The sequence below is a fragment of the Haliotis asinina genome, chromosome 3 (genome assembly GCF_037392515.1).
Source record: "Haliotis asinina isolate JCU_RB_2024 chromosome 3, JCU_Hal_asi_v2, whole genome shotgun sequence".
NCBI classification, from domain to species: Eukaryota; Metazoa; Mollusca; class Gastropoda; order Lepetellida; family Haliotidae; genus Haliotis; species Haliotis asinina.
The window spans coordinates 76,145,436-76,162,882 of record NC_090282.1 but is presented as its reverse complement, the minus strand read 5'-3'; the positions used below and the strand labels follow the sequence as shown (position 1 = coordinate 76,162,882).

The window sequence follows — 17,447 nt, the reverse complement described above, 5'->3', positions numbered from 1 at the left end:
TAATATATACATCTTGTTCCTGAAATATCCTCTAATAACAGAAACAGTGTTTCGGTCTACATAAAATAGCAAGGAAACTGAGAAAACAGCCATGGACCTCTGGCCTAAATCAGAATAAGCATGGGTGGGCCCTCTATGAAGTTAAATGAACAAACATGAATTCCATTGAAGATACATTTGACATGCCTTAGGTCTACAAGCCTTTGAGTAGCATTCAAAAGCATCACAAGCTTACTCAGCTCAATGCAAGCATTGGGTCACTGTGAAACTGTGGAACTTGAAAACCATGAAGATTTAATATCAATAGCAGAATTCTACAAATTCTAAACTCAAAGCACAAAAACTTTTTCTTTCCAAAAGTTTTTCTCTTGTCTGTGAATCTCCACTGCTAATAAACATTCGAACACTTCGAACACTAAACACTCAGTTTATCACATTCCAAGTTTGATCATGTTTGTTGTAATAATATTTTTTTTTGTTAAGTCGAAAAGATTGTTTCGTTCAAACTAAAATCACATTAGAACTATAAATTGCCCCTGCACAAGAAAACAGTAAATTACAAACATCACCTGTCCACTTTAACTGAACTATAAAACATTTTAATTTAACGTTATTGTCAAGCTAATCTCCTAAACATGCTGCAAAGTCCCAAAGCAGGACCTTCCACTGTTGTTTCTCAACCATAATTGTTACAGTTGTTTCTGTTCCATATTGCCATGGCAAAATAAGCAGCAGTTCTTATTACCCAATAAGGAAATCAATCGTAATGAAGTTATCTCGCAGTTCCTGACACCAGGTCGAAATTGGTGAGCTATTTCAAGGGTAGTTTGGTGACAGCCTGACACATACCTGACAGACCATGCCAATAGACAGTCGTTATTGCAGGTCGCAGGTAATCTGGTTGCCACGGACACAAGCTTCATGGTTCTGTCTTGTGCCCAAATCAAGATTGATCCTTTTAAAACCAGATTTACTTGGCTGGTTAAATTGAATTAGCTTTTAATGTCCTTTAAAAACTCAAGACTGCAAAACAAGTCAAATAAAGTGATAAAAATGCTATATACTTCGGGGAATAAAACTTTGATCAAAGAAATGACCGCACTGAAGGGAATAGAATTGTTGACAGTCTTCAGCTAATGGCAGTTAATGGCTTTTGTCTTTGCCCAGGACTAAAATGGACACGAATTTAGATGATAATCCATTTGCATCTTTACATCCCTTTATCATGAAATCACTACAACTCTCCAGCGCCAGGTTGGGCATTACCTGGGAGGATGAAGCAATATTGGCGGCAAGACAAAAGGAAGCCTGGCATATACAGAACTATCCCACAAAGCTATCCAGTGATAACAAAATAGCAAGTCCCTTACATGTACTTCAAAACAGACTTACAACTGTCATATCACCAGCACTCTAAATTAAAAAAATACAACAGTTTCACTTCCTAGAAACTGGGTTATTTTCCTGCTCATCTTAAACAGCAAATCTGACATTTCTTTTCAACTTCTCATGTCACATTTCACAACTACTTCACACCATCAACTGTGTCTCCAGACCATCCTAATCTAGGTGATGCACACTGCTGACAGAAGACCCAGGGATGCCAATACTTCCTACTGACCCTGCTGAATCATGTCACTGTTACATACACACAGTCAGGTTGAGGGAAAGACTAGTGTACATCCCAACCACAGTACATTACTAATTAACAACAAAAACACAGGGCAGGGGAAACACTATGACCAAGCAAATTACTTGTTGGATAGTTTTGGAGTCACAGCTACAAGGAACAAAATTATTTTCTCTGAACAAATAAATAAACTTTCAGACTGTGATAGAAACAAAACATTTTCAAGCAAATTACAAAATTGCAGCACCTGAAAGAGTGAGTTAGTTTTAGCAACTCTCTGAGTTTATGGCTCTGTTAGCAATCTTCTGTCAATATCCAGTCAGATGACCCCAGTAGTCATACATTGTACCTTTGAGAGAATCAAACCGACTAAATCCAGTACTCTACTCTGCCTCAAATAATTAGTTTATTTCTGGTTTGCCCTTGGTAAATGGGATTTGAAGAATTCTGTGTTGCCATACTTTTCCATTTCTATTCACTTATAGCCATAAAACCCATCATAAATTTGTTATCAAGTTTACACTAAACTGATACATTACAATCTAGCAGTTGAAGATCCAATTACTTGAATCCTGCTATTGGCGAGGGGAGTGACGTGACTAGCCTCTGTTATAGATTTACAATATATATCACCTGCATACATGCACTTTGAGGTCTACTAAATTAACAAATATTTTAATGTTATTGTTGATTTCAATTTCATTGCCTCTTATACAATACTTTATTTTATGTTAGTGCAGCCACATACCAACATTCTGTCCAGGAAATTTGGGGAGTCACAACCTTGGCACATGTGGTCAAAATGGTTTTCCCCTTTGACTCTCACTTGCCAAGCGATTGATCAGCTTTATGTACTTGGATTGCAATACCAAAGAATGATAGTACGAGACAGGATACCAATATTGTTCAAGATAGTTAAAGTATCTGGGACAAAGAGGACGCACGTAGAAAGGACGACATGAACGATTCCATCGACCATCTTTTCAGCAGCACCACATGGAAGCCCTGTTTCGCCAAATTTACAACTTTTCATTTCATCGTGAAGTTCAAAGACAATTATTTTGGGACAGGTTTAGGATCTAAGAGCAAAGATGTAATCACAAAATTCAAAGAACAATCGAATTATATTAATGAACGACGCACCTTTCTCGCCTTCCTTTTTCTAGTTTTGGCGCTTGCACGGGCTCTCCAAACAATGTAACAAAATTAGGAATGGTTGATTTACGAACTATGGATTCTCTGCAAGTTGGGGTCTTAATGATGTAGGTGTCTCTCTGAACCAGTTAAAATGAGTGACGGTTTTGCGCAAATTTGGTGTGGGTTTGATGGAGACGATATACGGAAAACCTACCGCGATATGTTAATCATAGACTTGGCTGTATATAGACAGACAGTCCATTTTATATAGAGGCTCTGGTTCCACTCAGTGTGTTACTCCTCCTTTCAATAATAAAGGACTAGGCAGGATAACGGTTTTTTAATGGCTGGCCCATTGGGAGAGTGAATTTTCATAATATCTTCAAAAGTTATCACATGTGCGAAAAGTGTGAATAGTTGTGACATGATCTGCTGAAAAATATTGGCTCAACGTGTAAAATCAGATTTAAAGGCATTTAGTAAAGGATGGTTCTCATTCATGGGAACATAGTTTACCTTGAAAACCGTTTCAAGCATTTTAGTTCAGGTCTTAAATCCAATCACCCGTGAAGATCCTCGTTAGAACTGATCTTCAATAACTCGTGCTTGTCCTATGGTGGGACGAGCGGTAGCGGGAGGTCAGACACGCGAACTGGGTGGACCCACATGCCATCATATCCCAACTGGGTACAACGGTTCTCTTGATGATCACTGGATTGTCTGGTCCAGACACGACTATTTACATACCGCCACCATATAGCTGGAATATTGCTGAGAGTCGCGTAAAACGAAGCTCAAACGAATGAGATCCACAGATCTCTACACAGTCACGTTATTACTCCCAGCGAAGTGGAGAGACAATATTTCGGTCCTCGAGAATGGAAGTTGGTGCTGCAAAATTATTTAAAGATTTTATCCCACACCTGTCTGTATGTACGTCTTAATACAGACCTGCCTCTATATTTTACCTTCTTTTATCAGCTCCTAAACTTATAGTCAGTGTGGACAAAAATTGAAATTCATTTTTCTATTCAGTCTCGGCGCGGCGTTAAAGTGACCTTAACATAATTATGTGTGATGTGACTAAAGGGGTCGGGATCCAATGTGGGTTGGTTACAACATCAGCAACACATGTCACACAGGGTGTTACTAAAAATGTTTCATTACCTCAAACCAAAACCAATCCAAGGAGGAACGTTCGCACAATCCTTACGTAATGCAATCCCCATGCACGTGCAGAATTGAAAATACCCAACAAGAAACGCACACGAGCAATGTTAGCACGAGGGCCTGGCTTTCTCCAGACCGTCAACTTTTTCTGCGATGAGGTAAAATGGTAAAATGTTGTACGTGCAGTGGCCCATTGTCGTCACTTCCAGTGTTGCTACGTTAATACCGAAAACGCTGCATGTTAACGGATAACAAACTAGGTATCCCTGAGTCATCCAAGGCGCCGCAATTAGCTGTACATACAGAAGCGTTCCCTCGTCACTACGAAGAACCGGGGTCGACGTGTTAAGCTCATTTCTGGAATCCCGTCGCCGTAATGTTGCTAGAATATTGCTAAATTCTACGTAAAACTAAACTCACACGATTAGTGCTCATGTGTATATGTTTGTAAGGACAGTCGTCACCTGTATGCGATGCATTACGCATTGTTCCAGAAAAACGATGATGGCGTACTTGGTTTGTGACAGATCGCTGTGCTAGGGATTATTGTCCCAGATATTTCTCTTGGTGATCATAAATTTCTGTTTGTATCTAATCGTAAGTCAATAACAATCCTGAAGACTTCACGGATTGCAGGTATTTGGTTCCTTTAAGGTATAGTTTGAATTATCCCACCATGTCTGTATAGCTATCCTCCTTGCGCTATCCTCATTCTGTTAGCGTCATGGTCTCGGCTGTGGAATCAGGTAAAGAAAGTTACCCACTACCCAATACTTGCTTTGATTGTCAAATGGGGGTGGGGGGTGGGGAAGAACAGGTTCGCGCTACCCAATTTTCGACTCGACTGCGAGAAATCAGGGGAAGAAAAAGTACCCACAACCTCGTTCTAATGTGGAATTGAAGGAAGAAGGTCTATAGAATCACCTATGTCATTTTCGGGACAGAATGTAGGTCTCAACTCCGTGTGAATGTCTGTGTGAATTTTAGAACTGAATGTGTACCAAATGCCTGTCTTCCTAGAAAAGATCTAGGACAGAAAAGCACCTCAATTCACGCCAGTCTGCCATCCCAAGTACCTTATATTTGTCTCACCATGCGAATTCCAGGACAGTATACCAACCCCATACCAGTCTTTCCAAATGTACATTCTTTGCTAGAAATGGTGCCCCAACGGTGGTCTCTCCAAGTGGATCCAGGCACAGACTATATGTCTTGAGTTCCACATTCGCGATTGTCCAAAAGATCGCGTCTTCTCGACGGCGTGTATCGTCGCTCACCGCTGGCAGGGTCTGGTCAAGACTTGGTTACATACTCATACAGACAGTACATAGTGGCACACAGGGAGTAGTGCTGACGGCGAGTATCGTCGAGCACCACTGGCAGGGGTCTAGATCAGACTCGGTAGTATACACACAGGATGTGGTGGTATTTTGTGGGTAGTACAGACATACACACACAGGCTGTATTGGTATATAGTATGTAGAACGGACAGCCGGTTTGACCCACACACGGAAACATACACATGCAGACTGTACATAGTGGTACAAAGTGAGTAGTGCTGACGGCGTGTATCGTCGCCCACCACTGGCAGGGTCTGGTCCAGACTCGGTAACATACACATACAGGCTGTACATAGTGGTACAAGTGAGTAGTGCCTAGGGCATGTATCGTCGCCCACCACTGGCAGGGTCTGGCCCAGACTCGGTTACATACTCACACAGACTGTACATTGTAGCATATAGTGAGTAGTGCTGACGGCGTGTATCGTCGCCCACCACTGGCAGGGTCTGGTCCAGACTCGGTAACATACATATATAGGCTGTACATAGTGGTACAAATGAGTAGTGCCTACGGCATGTATCGTCGCCCACCACTGGCAGAGTCTGGTCCAGAGTGAGTGAGTGAGTTTGGTTTTACGCCGCTTTTAGCAATATTCCAGCGACATCACGGCGGCGGACACCAGAACATGGGCCTCACACATTGTACCCATGTGGGGAATCGAACCCGGGTCTTCGGCGTGACGAGCGAACGCTTTAACTACTAGGCTCCCTCACCGACCCGTCTGGTCCAGACACGGTAACATGCACATACAGGCTGTAGGTGTGTACTGTACATGTTGTTGTTCACAAACTTTAATATCTTCGTTTATTTGAAAACAAGGAGGAGAATTCACTGACTGCGCCTACAGTTCATATATTCAAGAAATTGAAAATGTCCATCATTAGTTTTCATAAAAGGGTATTAACAGTATTTTACTTTCATATATTGGGTGAAATCGTCGGGAAACATGACCAGTTTGTACATGTGGTTGTCCAGTGTATCTTCTCCTCAAACAGTTGGAGTGTCTTGTTGATATACAATGTATAGGACATATACTTGATACTGATGTTGATATATTGATATACTTGATCACAGTCACGTACTTCGTGGTAACAGTAAGCGTGAACAGCTTCACAATGGCCTGTCAGTTGCTGATCAACAATATTTACTTCAAAGTTTCTGAAACTGAGAAACGAAGACACATTAGTTTATGAGAATACTCCACCAAAATCAGCAAAATGACTTTAGACTGGAATCAATGTTTAGCCGGTATACAATTAGGCAAGGTTTGTTTTTGTCTCGCGGTCGCTTCCTGAGCGACGCCAATCCCACCAGCAACCGTGTGAACGAAGACTTAATCGCAGTGTCCATTCCGCAAGTCGATTTAAAGTCTAGAGTATTTCTGTGTTGAAGAACGCGAGAACCGAGACAATTGTGTGGCTAAACTATGGCGATGTCAGTGGCGATCCTGGTTCTTTCCGAGATGAGTCAGCGAAGGTGTTTAATCAGTTTGAATTCAGTCTAAATATTCTTCCCATATGATTGGTCAAACACTGTTCCGTTAATTACGTTGACGAATCCCTGTTGGTGTCTTCAGGGTTTGTCCATCAATCGTTATGCTTTCAGTTCACAATGATATTTTAAGATTCTTTCATTTCAAGAAATACTTTTAAAGTTCATTTTAAAGAGTTCTGGCTCATAACATTTGTACAACAGTCTGGTGACACTGAACGTAAACACTGGACCCATTACATCACACGCGCATAACACACACTCACTGCGGCTTAATATTATGCCCTCTCCAAATATCATTTACGTTGTGATGAGAACATCACATGATGACATGTAATTAAAAGATAATAATATTTCGTTTAAATGCACGTTTTTTATTACAAAACCCAATCCTCTATTTGTGCAATGTCATACAAAAGCTAACTATGAGTTGTTAAAAAACGAAAAAGCCAGCACAATGACTCTGCAAACAGGATTTTTTACTTAAACTGACAAAAAAAATTGTCTTTGACAGTGTTGAATTGTTAAGCTGAACTTTTCTCAACATACGCGAAACTGATGCATCAAAGTAAAAGAAGAACTGGAATGAGCTTTTCAATGTCGGCTCATACATAAACATCAAAGCCAAATGAGTCGACCATGGATTAACCTGAAACGAACTCATTTGTTCAAGGTAATATTCCCAATTTTAGTTCTGCCTTTGAACTGGATTATTTTTTCTCATTCTTTTTACTGGGGATGATGAATTTGAGTCCACGTTATTTTACGGCGCCTTCTACAGCACATCTGTTTAATACGTGAATATCATAACTGATGAATTACTGATGACATAACAAAAACATAACAAGTACCATATTTGAATGTATTATAGTAATACCCAACAGCTCAATAAACATACTTTGTTTGTCAGTAATTGTTTAGCTACACGGTGGCGCTCTGTAAAAGAATCGACCAGACAATCCAGTGATCAACAGCGTGAGTGTCGATCTACACAACTGGGATATGATAACATGTGGAGGCAGTCGATCTTCAAAAAGATTCATTACAGTAATGTTTAACCTTTTTTCCACGCGTATGTTGTTCCACATAGGAAACAGTTTGCCATAAAGAATTGTCTTCAAAGTTGGCTACGTCCATGACGCCATTCTAAAGGACAATCACTGATGTATACTAAAGAGATATGTACAATTATTGCTAGTTTTCGACTTGACTTGGTTTTCGATATCGGTTTTAACAATACCAGCAGGGGCGGATACAGCTTTAAGAGGTGTGCGCTTAGAAAGGGGGTGGGGGTGCACAGTTCATTTTCACGACCGTTTCAATACCCCCCTGACCAGCTGGACCCCGACTTCACGTACTTTGATAATACTTTTTGAAAATCATTTCTCATCAAAATGTGAAACATACATTTGCATTTACGATGTGCCTAAAGGTGTAAACGTCTAACGAATACAGCTGTAAATGGTTGGAATAGTGCAGATGAGTCTAAAGGTGTAAACGTCTAACGAATACAGCTATAAATGGTTGGAAGAGTGCAGATGAGCCAAAAGGTGTAAAACGTCTAACGAATACAGCTGTAAATGGTCGGAATAGTGCAGATGAGCCTAAAGGTGTAAACGTCTAACGAATACAGCTGTAAATGGTTGGAATAGTGCAGATGCGGTGGTAACATGTCCCCCACTCACTCGCCGATGACGTTGATGGAGTTAAGAAACATCGACTGAACTGTCAGTTTTCAATCTAACTTTCTACGTAGGACTTGAGACAGGCTAAATTTGTCCCCACTTTGACCAAGTCCGTGAATACATACATAGACTGTGAATACATCGTGTTCATGCTGTTAGCGTTGCTGAGCTGCAATATCGTCCGCTCACAGCATCAGCACCAGCACCAGACTGTTTCTAAGACGTGTGAAATGTTGCTAATTGCCAGTCGGCATTTGGTATCATTTCTTGCCACACCATCAAAATCCTGAAAATGTCACACGATCGAGAGCGGCGTGCAGCTCAACTGTTTCTGTTCACATGGTCAGAACAATACAGCTAAATGGAAAACGTGGAAGTTGGTCAGTTGCCCGTACATCCTTTTAGCCACCCGTATATGTACCGTTTGTCCGAACGTGTGCTGCAGATAAAGTCTTTAACTTTGCGAACCTGTCCGGTTAAAAAAAGACCAAGTGTGAAATAATCGAAAATTACTTTACTACTTGAACCACACCACTCAATATTTTGTCCGCTTGAAACCATTTAGCCCCAACACGCCCCAACAGCCCCAACACGCCCCAACAGCCTACTAAATCTACTAGAAGAATTAATTACAGAAAGGTTCCACGTTGCCATGCGTGTGCCTCTTTTTCAGCTTGACCGCTCACATACTCTCATATGATGTATTAGATGATTGAAGCGTCCCATAATGACGTGTAGAAGAAATTCACATACGGTCAAAGGGGAGCAACCCATGATTAGGGCAAGAATTGCAAAGTTCAACAAACCCTTGTAGTTACCTCCCTGGGTGAAAAGTACAAGTTAAAGGTATACTGTCAGAAAAATATAACAAGACTCGTTGATAAAAAGAGATATTATAGAACTGGGAAGAATACCTAACAGCAAATGTCATTTGCACATGTGATAGATATTAAGAACAATATCACAACTACTATTGTTATTTTCTATTTTGCCCCCGCAAATCACATCCCAACAGTATTTTCTATTTTGCCCCCGCAAATCACATCCCAACAGTAACCTGTTTGTGTGGAATTTGTACTTCCTAACAGCATTTTCACAGGGAGTATGTGGGGAATTAGTGTGACAGGTCATTTCTATAGATCTCAAATAATGTATTGTTGAGCATCTTCATACTGAGGAAATATAAACATTGCACACATTATACATAACTGTGTTAATCCTGACTCTGTCATTCTGGTAACCTTTTCTATGGACATGTCTTCATTCAGTTGTGATAAAACTGTACAGCTACTCATACAAAGGTAAAGGGTAGGACCCTCTCTACACGGTCAGTGATACTTGTTGGGTTTCACTGTTTCAGGTGAGGTAAAAATAAGGCTGTTGTTTTCTGATTATTAACCTAACATAGCAAAATCAATACTCGTTGTGCGTGCGTGCGTGCGTGCGTGCGTGCGTGCGTGCGTGTACACGTGTGCTTGCATGAATGCACGAGTTTGTAAACTGCTTGCCCCATGAAATACCTTGAGACAGGTTAAAAACATACTCTGTGCCGACCAGACCGTGATAAATCCCAATTAGTGACAAACAACAATGGAGCCTACACAAGGACTGAAATTTGCTCTGCATGTGAGTTTTATTAATCAACATACATTAAAATATTAGAAATGAATAATGACGACAGATTTGTATGGATATACAACTTCTTTTATTCTGTAAAAGGCTACGTTAAACATAGATTCTAATATTCTTGTCAAGCAAGTAGGTATAACAAATGCCTATAGACAATGACATACTAACGGGAAAAGAGTAACTGTGTTTCATATAAAATATCATAAAATATTTATTCCAAAAACATTTTAAAATACTATCGCAGACGATTATTGCCAAATGCACTTTTGTCATTGTCTGAATGAAATGCACGTTGCACGTGCGTATCGTGTCACGTTGCAAGTTTCGTGTTTTGCGAAACTCAATTGTGATTTCTTCACACGTGTTTTTTTTTCAAACCACAAGAGCACATATATATTGTTTGTATAGACTTATGGCAGCGTATGGAATAGCGTCTGTCCGGCGGCCCGCTGTTTGCTAGTTACATGTCTTGCTTACAACTTTATTTTATAGCCGGCCCTGTGCGCCAATACATCTTCCAAGGGTATATATTTGACTATGTAATTGACTACGGGAAACATTTCGAAAATAATTAACAATTGTGGTAACTAGATGGTGTCTGTATAGTTCATTATCAATCAAACTGTAACTTCAACAGATCAACCTGGCCAATTATCTAACACTGGTCTAGAGAATGCTTTCAGCCAATGAATAATGTCCTTCTTTTCTGATGGCAGTGACCATAACAGAAATAACAGTGACCACCAAGTTCTGGTTATATCAAATTTGCTTTTGCACATGTTTAAGTTTACCTCACTACAAGCAATTCATTAATTACTTTCTTATAACACCTATATTAAATACAGGGCTGGTTACATGTTAACAGTCCCTGCAACAATTTTAGTTATCAGCGCTATGGGATGTCTGTATTTTTGTAGGAGTTTCATACACTGCTTCTGGTGACCAGAAAAAGACATTATTGGTTCTGTTAACACTGCAAAACATTTTGCCCAGTCTTTCTGAAAAAGAACGTCTGTGTGCCGTCTAGCTGCAGACTGGGATGCCCCAGACTGAAGTTGCTAGACGCTTTAATGTTCATCGGAACACCACACCGTCTCTTTGGAGAGGTTTGGCAACACTCGTGACTCAAGTCGATCCGGTCGTCCACGCGGGACGTCAGGTCGGCAAGATAACCATATCCACCTTGTTCATCTAAGGAATCGGTTTTAACCTGCAACTTTGACAGCCCGAACGAACGATTCCTTATTTGATTCCCATTAATGGAAGGACTTAAGAAACCGTGTAGGAGAGCACAATCGACATCAACGATTTGCGATACGAGCCGTTTTGCTTCCAAGTGACCCTCAAACACGTCTATCATGAGACTGGAACTGTGTCCTGTTTACAGATGAATCTCGATTTCTCCCTAATAGATGGGCGAGTTAGGGTTTACCGGCGTGATAAAGGGTGGTGTGTGCGTGCGTGCGTGCGTGCGTGCGCGTGTGAAGAGGAAATGAGATCTCACACCGTGGACAGTCGGTTGTTGTCAATGGCAATCTGACTGGTATACGTCACCGAAACGAAATTATTGAACGTCACGCTGTGCCCTTCGTGCAAAACCATGGATCCCTATCTTTCAGCATGACAATGCCCGCCTACTCGTCGCACTTGTCGTCACCAACCATTTAAGACACCAGAACATTGATGTTCTGCCATGGGCAGCAGTTTCCTCAGATCTTTCGCCCATACACCCTGTCTGGGGTGAAACGGAGCGACGTCTACGTCAGCAACCAAACCAGCCGTTGACGCTTGCTCGGTCTTTGGTGAACATTTGGAACAATATTCCTCAAGCGTTTTTCAACCGCCTCGTGTCTTCCATGAGTCGCCGTTGTGTGGCTTGCATGGATGTTAACGGGAGTCACACACGTTACCGACTTTGTGAATTGAGTTCTTATACCACATATCTGCAGACATGTGCCACGTCCTTGACTGTTGTCGTGCTTAAGGTTGATTAATGAAATTATATGTTGTTACTATAATTGTGAACAAAATTACAGTACATTACAGTATAAGGCACAGTTACTTTTTCCCGCTAGTATGTAGATACACGGCTACTTTGCAGCAGCTATCATGTCCTCAATTTCAAATAGTTACGTTTCTTTTTCTCAAACCTTTAACATGTTCCAAGACAATCCGCCAATTGGTTGAAAATTCTTTAGGCTGAGCTATGCACAGGAAAAATAAACAATATATCAATCTGCTCCCAGGCAAGCAGAGGGAGTGTGAGTTATCTCCCTTACTCCGATCACCTTCGTCCCCCTTTCTGTAACCACCATGAAGACTTGTTCCCAACTCGATGCTGGTTATGTGCGAAAATACGACAAACCAATCAGAACGCGCGTAATGGATTTGGTGCTTTGATATAAAAGTAATCCTGACTACTTAAATCGTTCATGGCACTCAATATGATACTTTATTGTTTAATAATCATTAAAAGAATGCATTGTCATACTCAAAGTACTAACAACGTAGCTAAAAGAATAGTGATGTCTGTTTAATAAGATCCATGCGATTAAAGGTGAGAGAATCAAATACGTAACGATTCTCACTGGTCCAACTTAGTGGGTTTCTGAGGACCATGCGGGCTTACTCTGTTGATAGTATGTGCACCTCCAACAGTTTTAGTAAATGTACAAATCGCTACGAGTTTATAAACATACCATTTTACCTGTATGTAACTAGTCGATTTTAATCCTTGACATTCGGTTTACATTTCACATCTCTGTGAACATTTTAGTCTAAATTCCACCAGGGGTATGACAGCAAGCGTACAGGAATGTTCAGTTTGAAAAATAGTTTAAGGCCATCTTTGAATTTCTGCTTTGGGATTTAATGTAGCTTTATTCTGTATGAACGTTATTTGCGTTTTCAAAAAACAAATCCCATTTATGATTATTAAACCCATTTCAGAAATATACATGTAATTGGAAATATAAGGTGAAAATCTTGTAATAATTAAGTCAGAACATGTCGTTAAGAAACATGTTTTTCCTTCTTTTAGTTGTATCAAGGACGTTTAATTCTTTAAAATAAACAAGCAAAAACAAAAAGAGCAATACAATGCATGAGTACCTTGGTGATACTAAGTACCATTGGAATCGAACAGGTATAGTGTTATCGTTCCTGTTTGAAGTAGTGCTGATGTTCCTATGCCAGTATGAAATCCTTTGAGATGTGCAGGAGCTGCTATTCGGCTTACCCCGGAATAACACGAGTTAGTCATGAATGCCTCAATAAATCATGCTGATTGTTGTTTTCAAGCTTTGCTCTATTTCCCTGACTACCGGTGACAACATTGTTGTTTAACACTGATATCATTCCAGCTAATAGCCGATATGATGGCAGTCTCTTAACAATCAAGTGTGAACCTGGCCCCAGTTTCTTGAAACAAACTTTAGACTGCGTCTGACTTAAGAGTTTTTTCTTCAATTTAACAAAATGCATTTCCCAGAATGAACTGAAATCGATATTAAACGCAAACATAGTCGACAACTTGACTTTGATGGATAGATAACATGTTGTTGGGACTTTCCTATAAAAATGAGTTGAAAATTCAGCTGTTTCAAATTGCAAAATTTGAGCAGAAACTTAGGTTTGTTTTGAGAAATCAGGGCCTGATGTCTCTTTGAACTATAACACTGACATATTATAACCAAATCAGCGAGTCTGCCTCTTGGTTCCATCTGCAGTGATCAGCTGCTATGTACCATCCCTGAGGTGTAGAGAAACATGCTCCTCACCACTGCCACACCCAGTACTGAGGAGCAGCATCCATGCATCATCTATATCTAGTATAGTGGAAATATAGGCAGGAGGCTGAGGAGCAGTTCTCCATTAGTCTGCAATCTCCAATCATTCAGATGAGTGAGTGTTGTTTCACACCGCAGTCAGCAATTTTCCAGCCACATCACTGCAGCAAGTAAATCATTGAGTCAGACAAACAAATGGTTCAGAAAATGAGCACCAGGGCTGGATGACACAACCATCCATGTCACACATTAGCACCATCAAATCATCAGTCAGAACACTCAGACAAGAATGGGACACAAGGATCCAAATCATGTGCACATGAGACATGCAGTCAACGTGGAGAAAGGATGGAAATGAACTGTTCCAAAAACAAACAATAATGGCATGCATAAACATGTACCACATGGGCTGACATGGACATATCCATCTTAACCTGATGTGAAAATGTGATCTCATCAAACATGTGTGAACATTAGAGAAGAATCCCACCTGATGGTACCACAGGTGTGGCAAACACTTATTAGTGAACGTGGAACCATTTTGTCAACAAGTATTGTTTAAAACCATTTTCAGTAATATCACAGTCATCGTAACAAGAGACCCTCACACTATGGGTATGTATGGGGCATCAAACCCAGTCCTCAAGGGTTACAAGCAAGGCAGTAAACACAAGGCCACCCTACTGGCCCAGAACCGTTCCTTAATCAGTGTTCACTCCGTCATTCCTTCCTGTCCTTGGCTGTTCTAAAGCATTACTTGTTTGGCCAAGATGCAGCTCTGTATAGTGTCAGCAAGGTTCCCCTAGGATGTCCAGCTTGTAGAGAGTTATACGACCAAAGAAATCTGTGCTGCTGTTAAACACTATTCTCATTACTTTGGTAACAGGCTCCTCCAACAGTTTGAATGTCTGCAAAAGTTAAAGAAATGTTCATATTTTCCTGTCAACTCAATGAATTAATAAGAGATAGAATCATACTCTGCAGGTCACTTGAACTTTCTCATATGTTTTTTCATGACGATCATCCTGAGAAGTGTGTGCACAATAATTTTACTTTTGCATATTGGAAGTACAGTGGATTACTTGGAAATTCACAAAGGAAAACCACTGATATGAAAAAGTGAAAAAAAACAAACAAATGCTATAACAATAAGAACATCAATATTTTCAGGAAGTCAAAACTACAGTGTCACTTGATCCATGAGCTGGAATAATTTCACGCACAAATTACAAAGACGATGTGCTTACTTGATGGACATAGATGATATTCACCCTGTTTCACACTGGTTCAGAAAGGGCTTTATTTAGTGCTTTGTTACTTGAACTGGTGCAACCCAAAATTGCAAAGTGCAACATAGTTATTCATCTAACTTGCATCAGGTGCATGTGAATTTATGAGAAATATATCAATAAACCTAACATAAGCATAAATCTGTCAGCTTATGTTTTTGTCTAACTCTGATCAGCTAATGCTATTCATAACATTGCTATTTATAGACAAGTCTCAACTATGACAGCTCTTGTTAACAGGAATCAGATCAGCTTTAAATTTGTGTTCCTATGTAGTATGGGTACTACATCATAGAAATATGTTGATGCACACTGAAACCACTGATGTTTTAACACACTACGTTGCAACAGGAATTTGGTTTGTGCAATTAGGTTTTCATCTTCGGTTTCACCTGCTGCAGGTAGGTTAAATCTCTTAAATCAAGCCCTGCAGAATTCTGTGATCAATACCCGTGGCCACATTAACTGATGATCCATGTAAATGGTGGGTTTCCCTAATGTTCATAGATTTTGCTGGTACTCTGAATTATGGTGATATACAAAGTTGACAGATAATGTACCAGAATATGCGATTCCCTGGTTCTTTGGATGAAGTCAATTCGCAAAGCTGATTACCTGGAGTGAGTTGATATCTTCTGGGTAAAAGTTTGATGTCCTGGTCAGATGAGCTGCCTCCTTCCCTGTCTCGACCCAGCACTCCTTCCCAGCAAACCCGCCTTGAAACTGAAGCTGAATATCCTTCACCTTCACATCATGTTCAAAGTCCACCAGAATCCACTGTGGGCAGCCCTGTAAACAGTAAATCAAAGACAGTCCAATAAACCTGCTGCCAGGTTAAACTATGGATGGGGAGTTCACTGGGTGGTGCCTTAGGATTCTAGAGTCCTTAAACTATTTGTATGTCTTGTCAATAAATGATGGAGTGGTAGGTTGTTCTTACACTGACTGACTGACTGACTGACTGACTGACTGACTGACTGACTGACTGATATTACATGAAACATACACAAGGTCAAAGTTTATAAGTACTGACTGATATTTCTTTATCAGTGCATGACAGTGACGAAATTTAACACATCTTAAACTCTGTTTCACTTCTGCTCTGACAGGGGTAACGAACAAGAGTATGTCACTGATTATGTTGATATTCACGTCTGACTCAATTGATCAATAGTTGAAATAATTGATATTCTTGTCTGATTCATCTGAGCAATGGTTGAAATAAATTGACTTTAACCCCAAAGGTCTACATAATCATTGGTTTGTGTGTGTAGCATATGATCACTTTATTAATACTAATAACAGCATTAAGATAAAAATAAATAAAGTATCATGTCACATCAAACCCAGATTTCTGACATATAGAACACCTTCATCTCTTTGTGACCAAGAATACACACATGAAAAGAAACATGAACAGACTCACTGCAATAACTTTTTAAATATATTCACAATACAAAGCATATTTACTCTTTTTCTGAATGCATAACATTAGAATTTCAAAAAGATCTCACATTACTCCACACCTGATCTGAGTTCCAGCATGTATCCTCCTCTCCATCCGTCAGGTATTTCTTCCCAAACTGCTTTATGTCGCGGTTAAGAACTGAACTCACTCTAGAAATAGTAAAACTGAGTTTTAATAAAGTGCAAGGTCAGGTTGCAGTACATGACACACGTTTCATACCTGCTGCATTCTGAATCAGTGGAACCAATGATTCATTGGAGGAGGTGATTGATTAGGAAGGGATATATATGTCGATTTTAAAATAAACAACGACAGATCGGAGAAGTGTGCTGTATGGGTTACTGAGCACATTGCCAGACTTTGTTAAAGTTTTTTAATCATGTAAATGGCACGAAATTTGAAAAAGGACTGCCATGGACTAACTCATTCTCATTTCTTATTCAAAGCGTGTTCATGTTCAACGGATCATTTACATTGATAGTGGAAAATTGACTGGGTAAAAATTACTTCCAAGACCATCAGACTTTCGTGTTAATACATTTCCAAAGACACATACCTAATTTGCGATTTCTCGTGTAACAAGGAGGCAGCCATATTTAACAAAAGCTGTTTTTTATGTCGTAATATCAAGCAAAGTCCTCCACATACTGTTCATACGAGGTTCCTCCATAAACTATAGCCAAATAAAAAGGAATGGGAATATATTGTATTATTAATGAAGAACATTAAATATTGAAAGTGCACATCATTGGTATCATCAATCGGAAACCAAACTGTTTGCAGCTCCGCATCGCGATATGAAAACTAACCTGTGCTCCT

At 40.0% G+C, this 17,447-nt stretch overlaps 1 protein-coding gene across 1 annotated transcript; it reads right to left on the bottom strand.

Moving 5' to 3' along the window:
* Positions 1 to 12,516: 12,516 nt before the first annotated feature.
* Positions 12,517 to 17,433, bottom strand: LOC137278471 (nuclear receptor 2C2-associated protein-like). The gene is made up of 4 exons (XM_067810814.1): positions 17,185 to 17,433; positions 16,687 to 16,777; positions 15,776 to 15,949; positions 12,517 to 14,779 (listed from the first exon to the last, which is right to left on the bottom strand). Exons 1-4 carry the CDS (start codon positions 17,220 to 17,222, stop codon positions 14,660 to 14,662), a joined length of 423 nt encoding a protein of 140 aa, XP_067666915.1. The 5' UTR covers positions 17,223 to 17,433; the 3' UTR covers positions 12,517 to 14,659.
* Between the last annotated feature and the right edge of the window lie 14 nt (positions 17,434 to 17,447).

Excerpts from the sequence above, each read along its gene's own strand:
- LOC137278471 (XM_067810814.1), bottom strand. The coding sequence starts at position 17,222 with ATGGCTGCCTCCTTGTTACACGAGAAATCGCAAATTAG. Across the intron at positions 16,778-17,184 it reads CACGAGAAATCGCAAATTAG|AGTGAGTTCAGTTCTTAACC; the intron begins GTATGTGTCTTT and ends TACTATTTCTAG. Across the intron at positions 15,950-16,686 it reads CATGCTGGAACTCAGATCAG|GGCTGCCCACAGTGGATTCT; the intron begins GTGTGGAGTAAT and ends TACTGTTTACAG.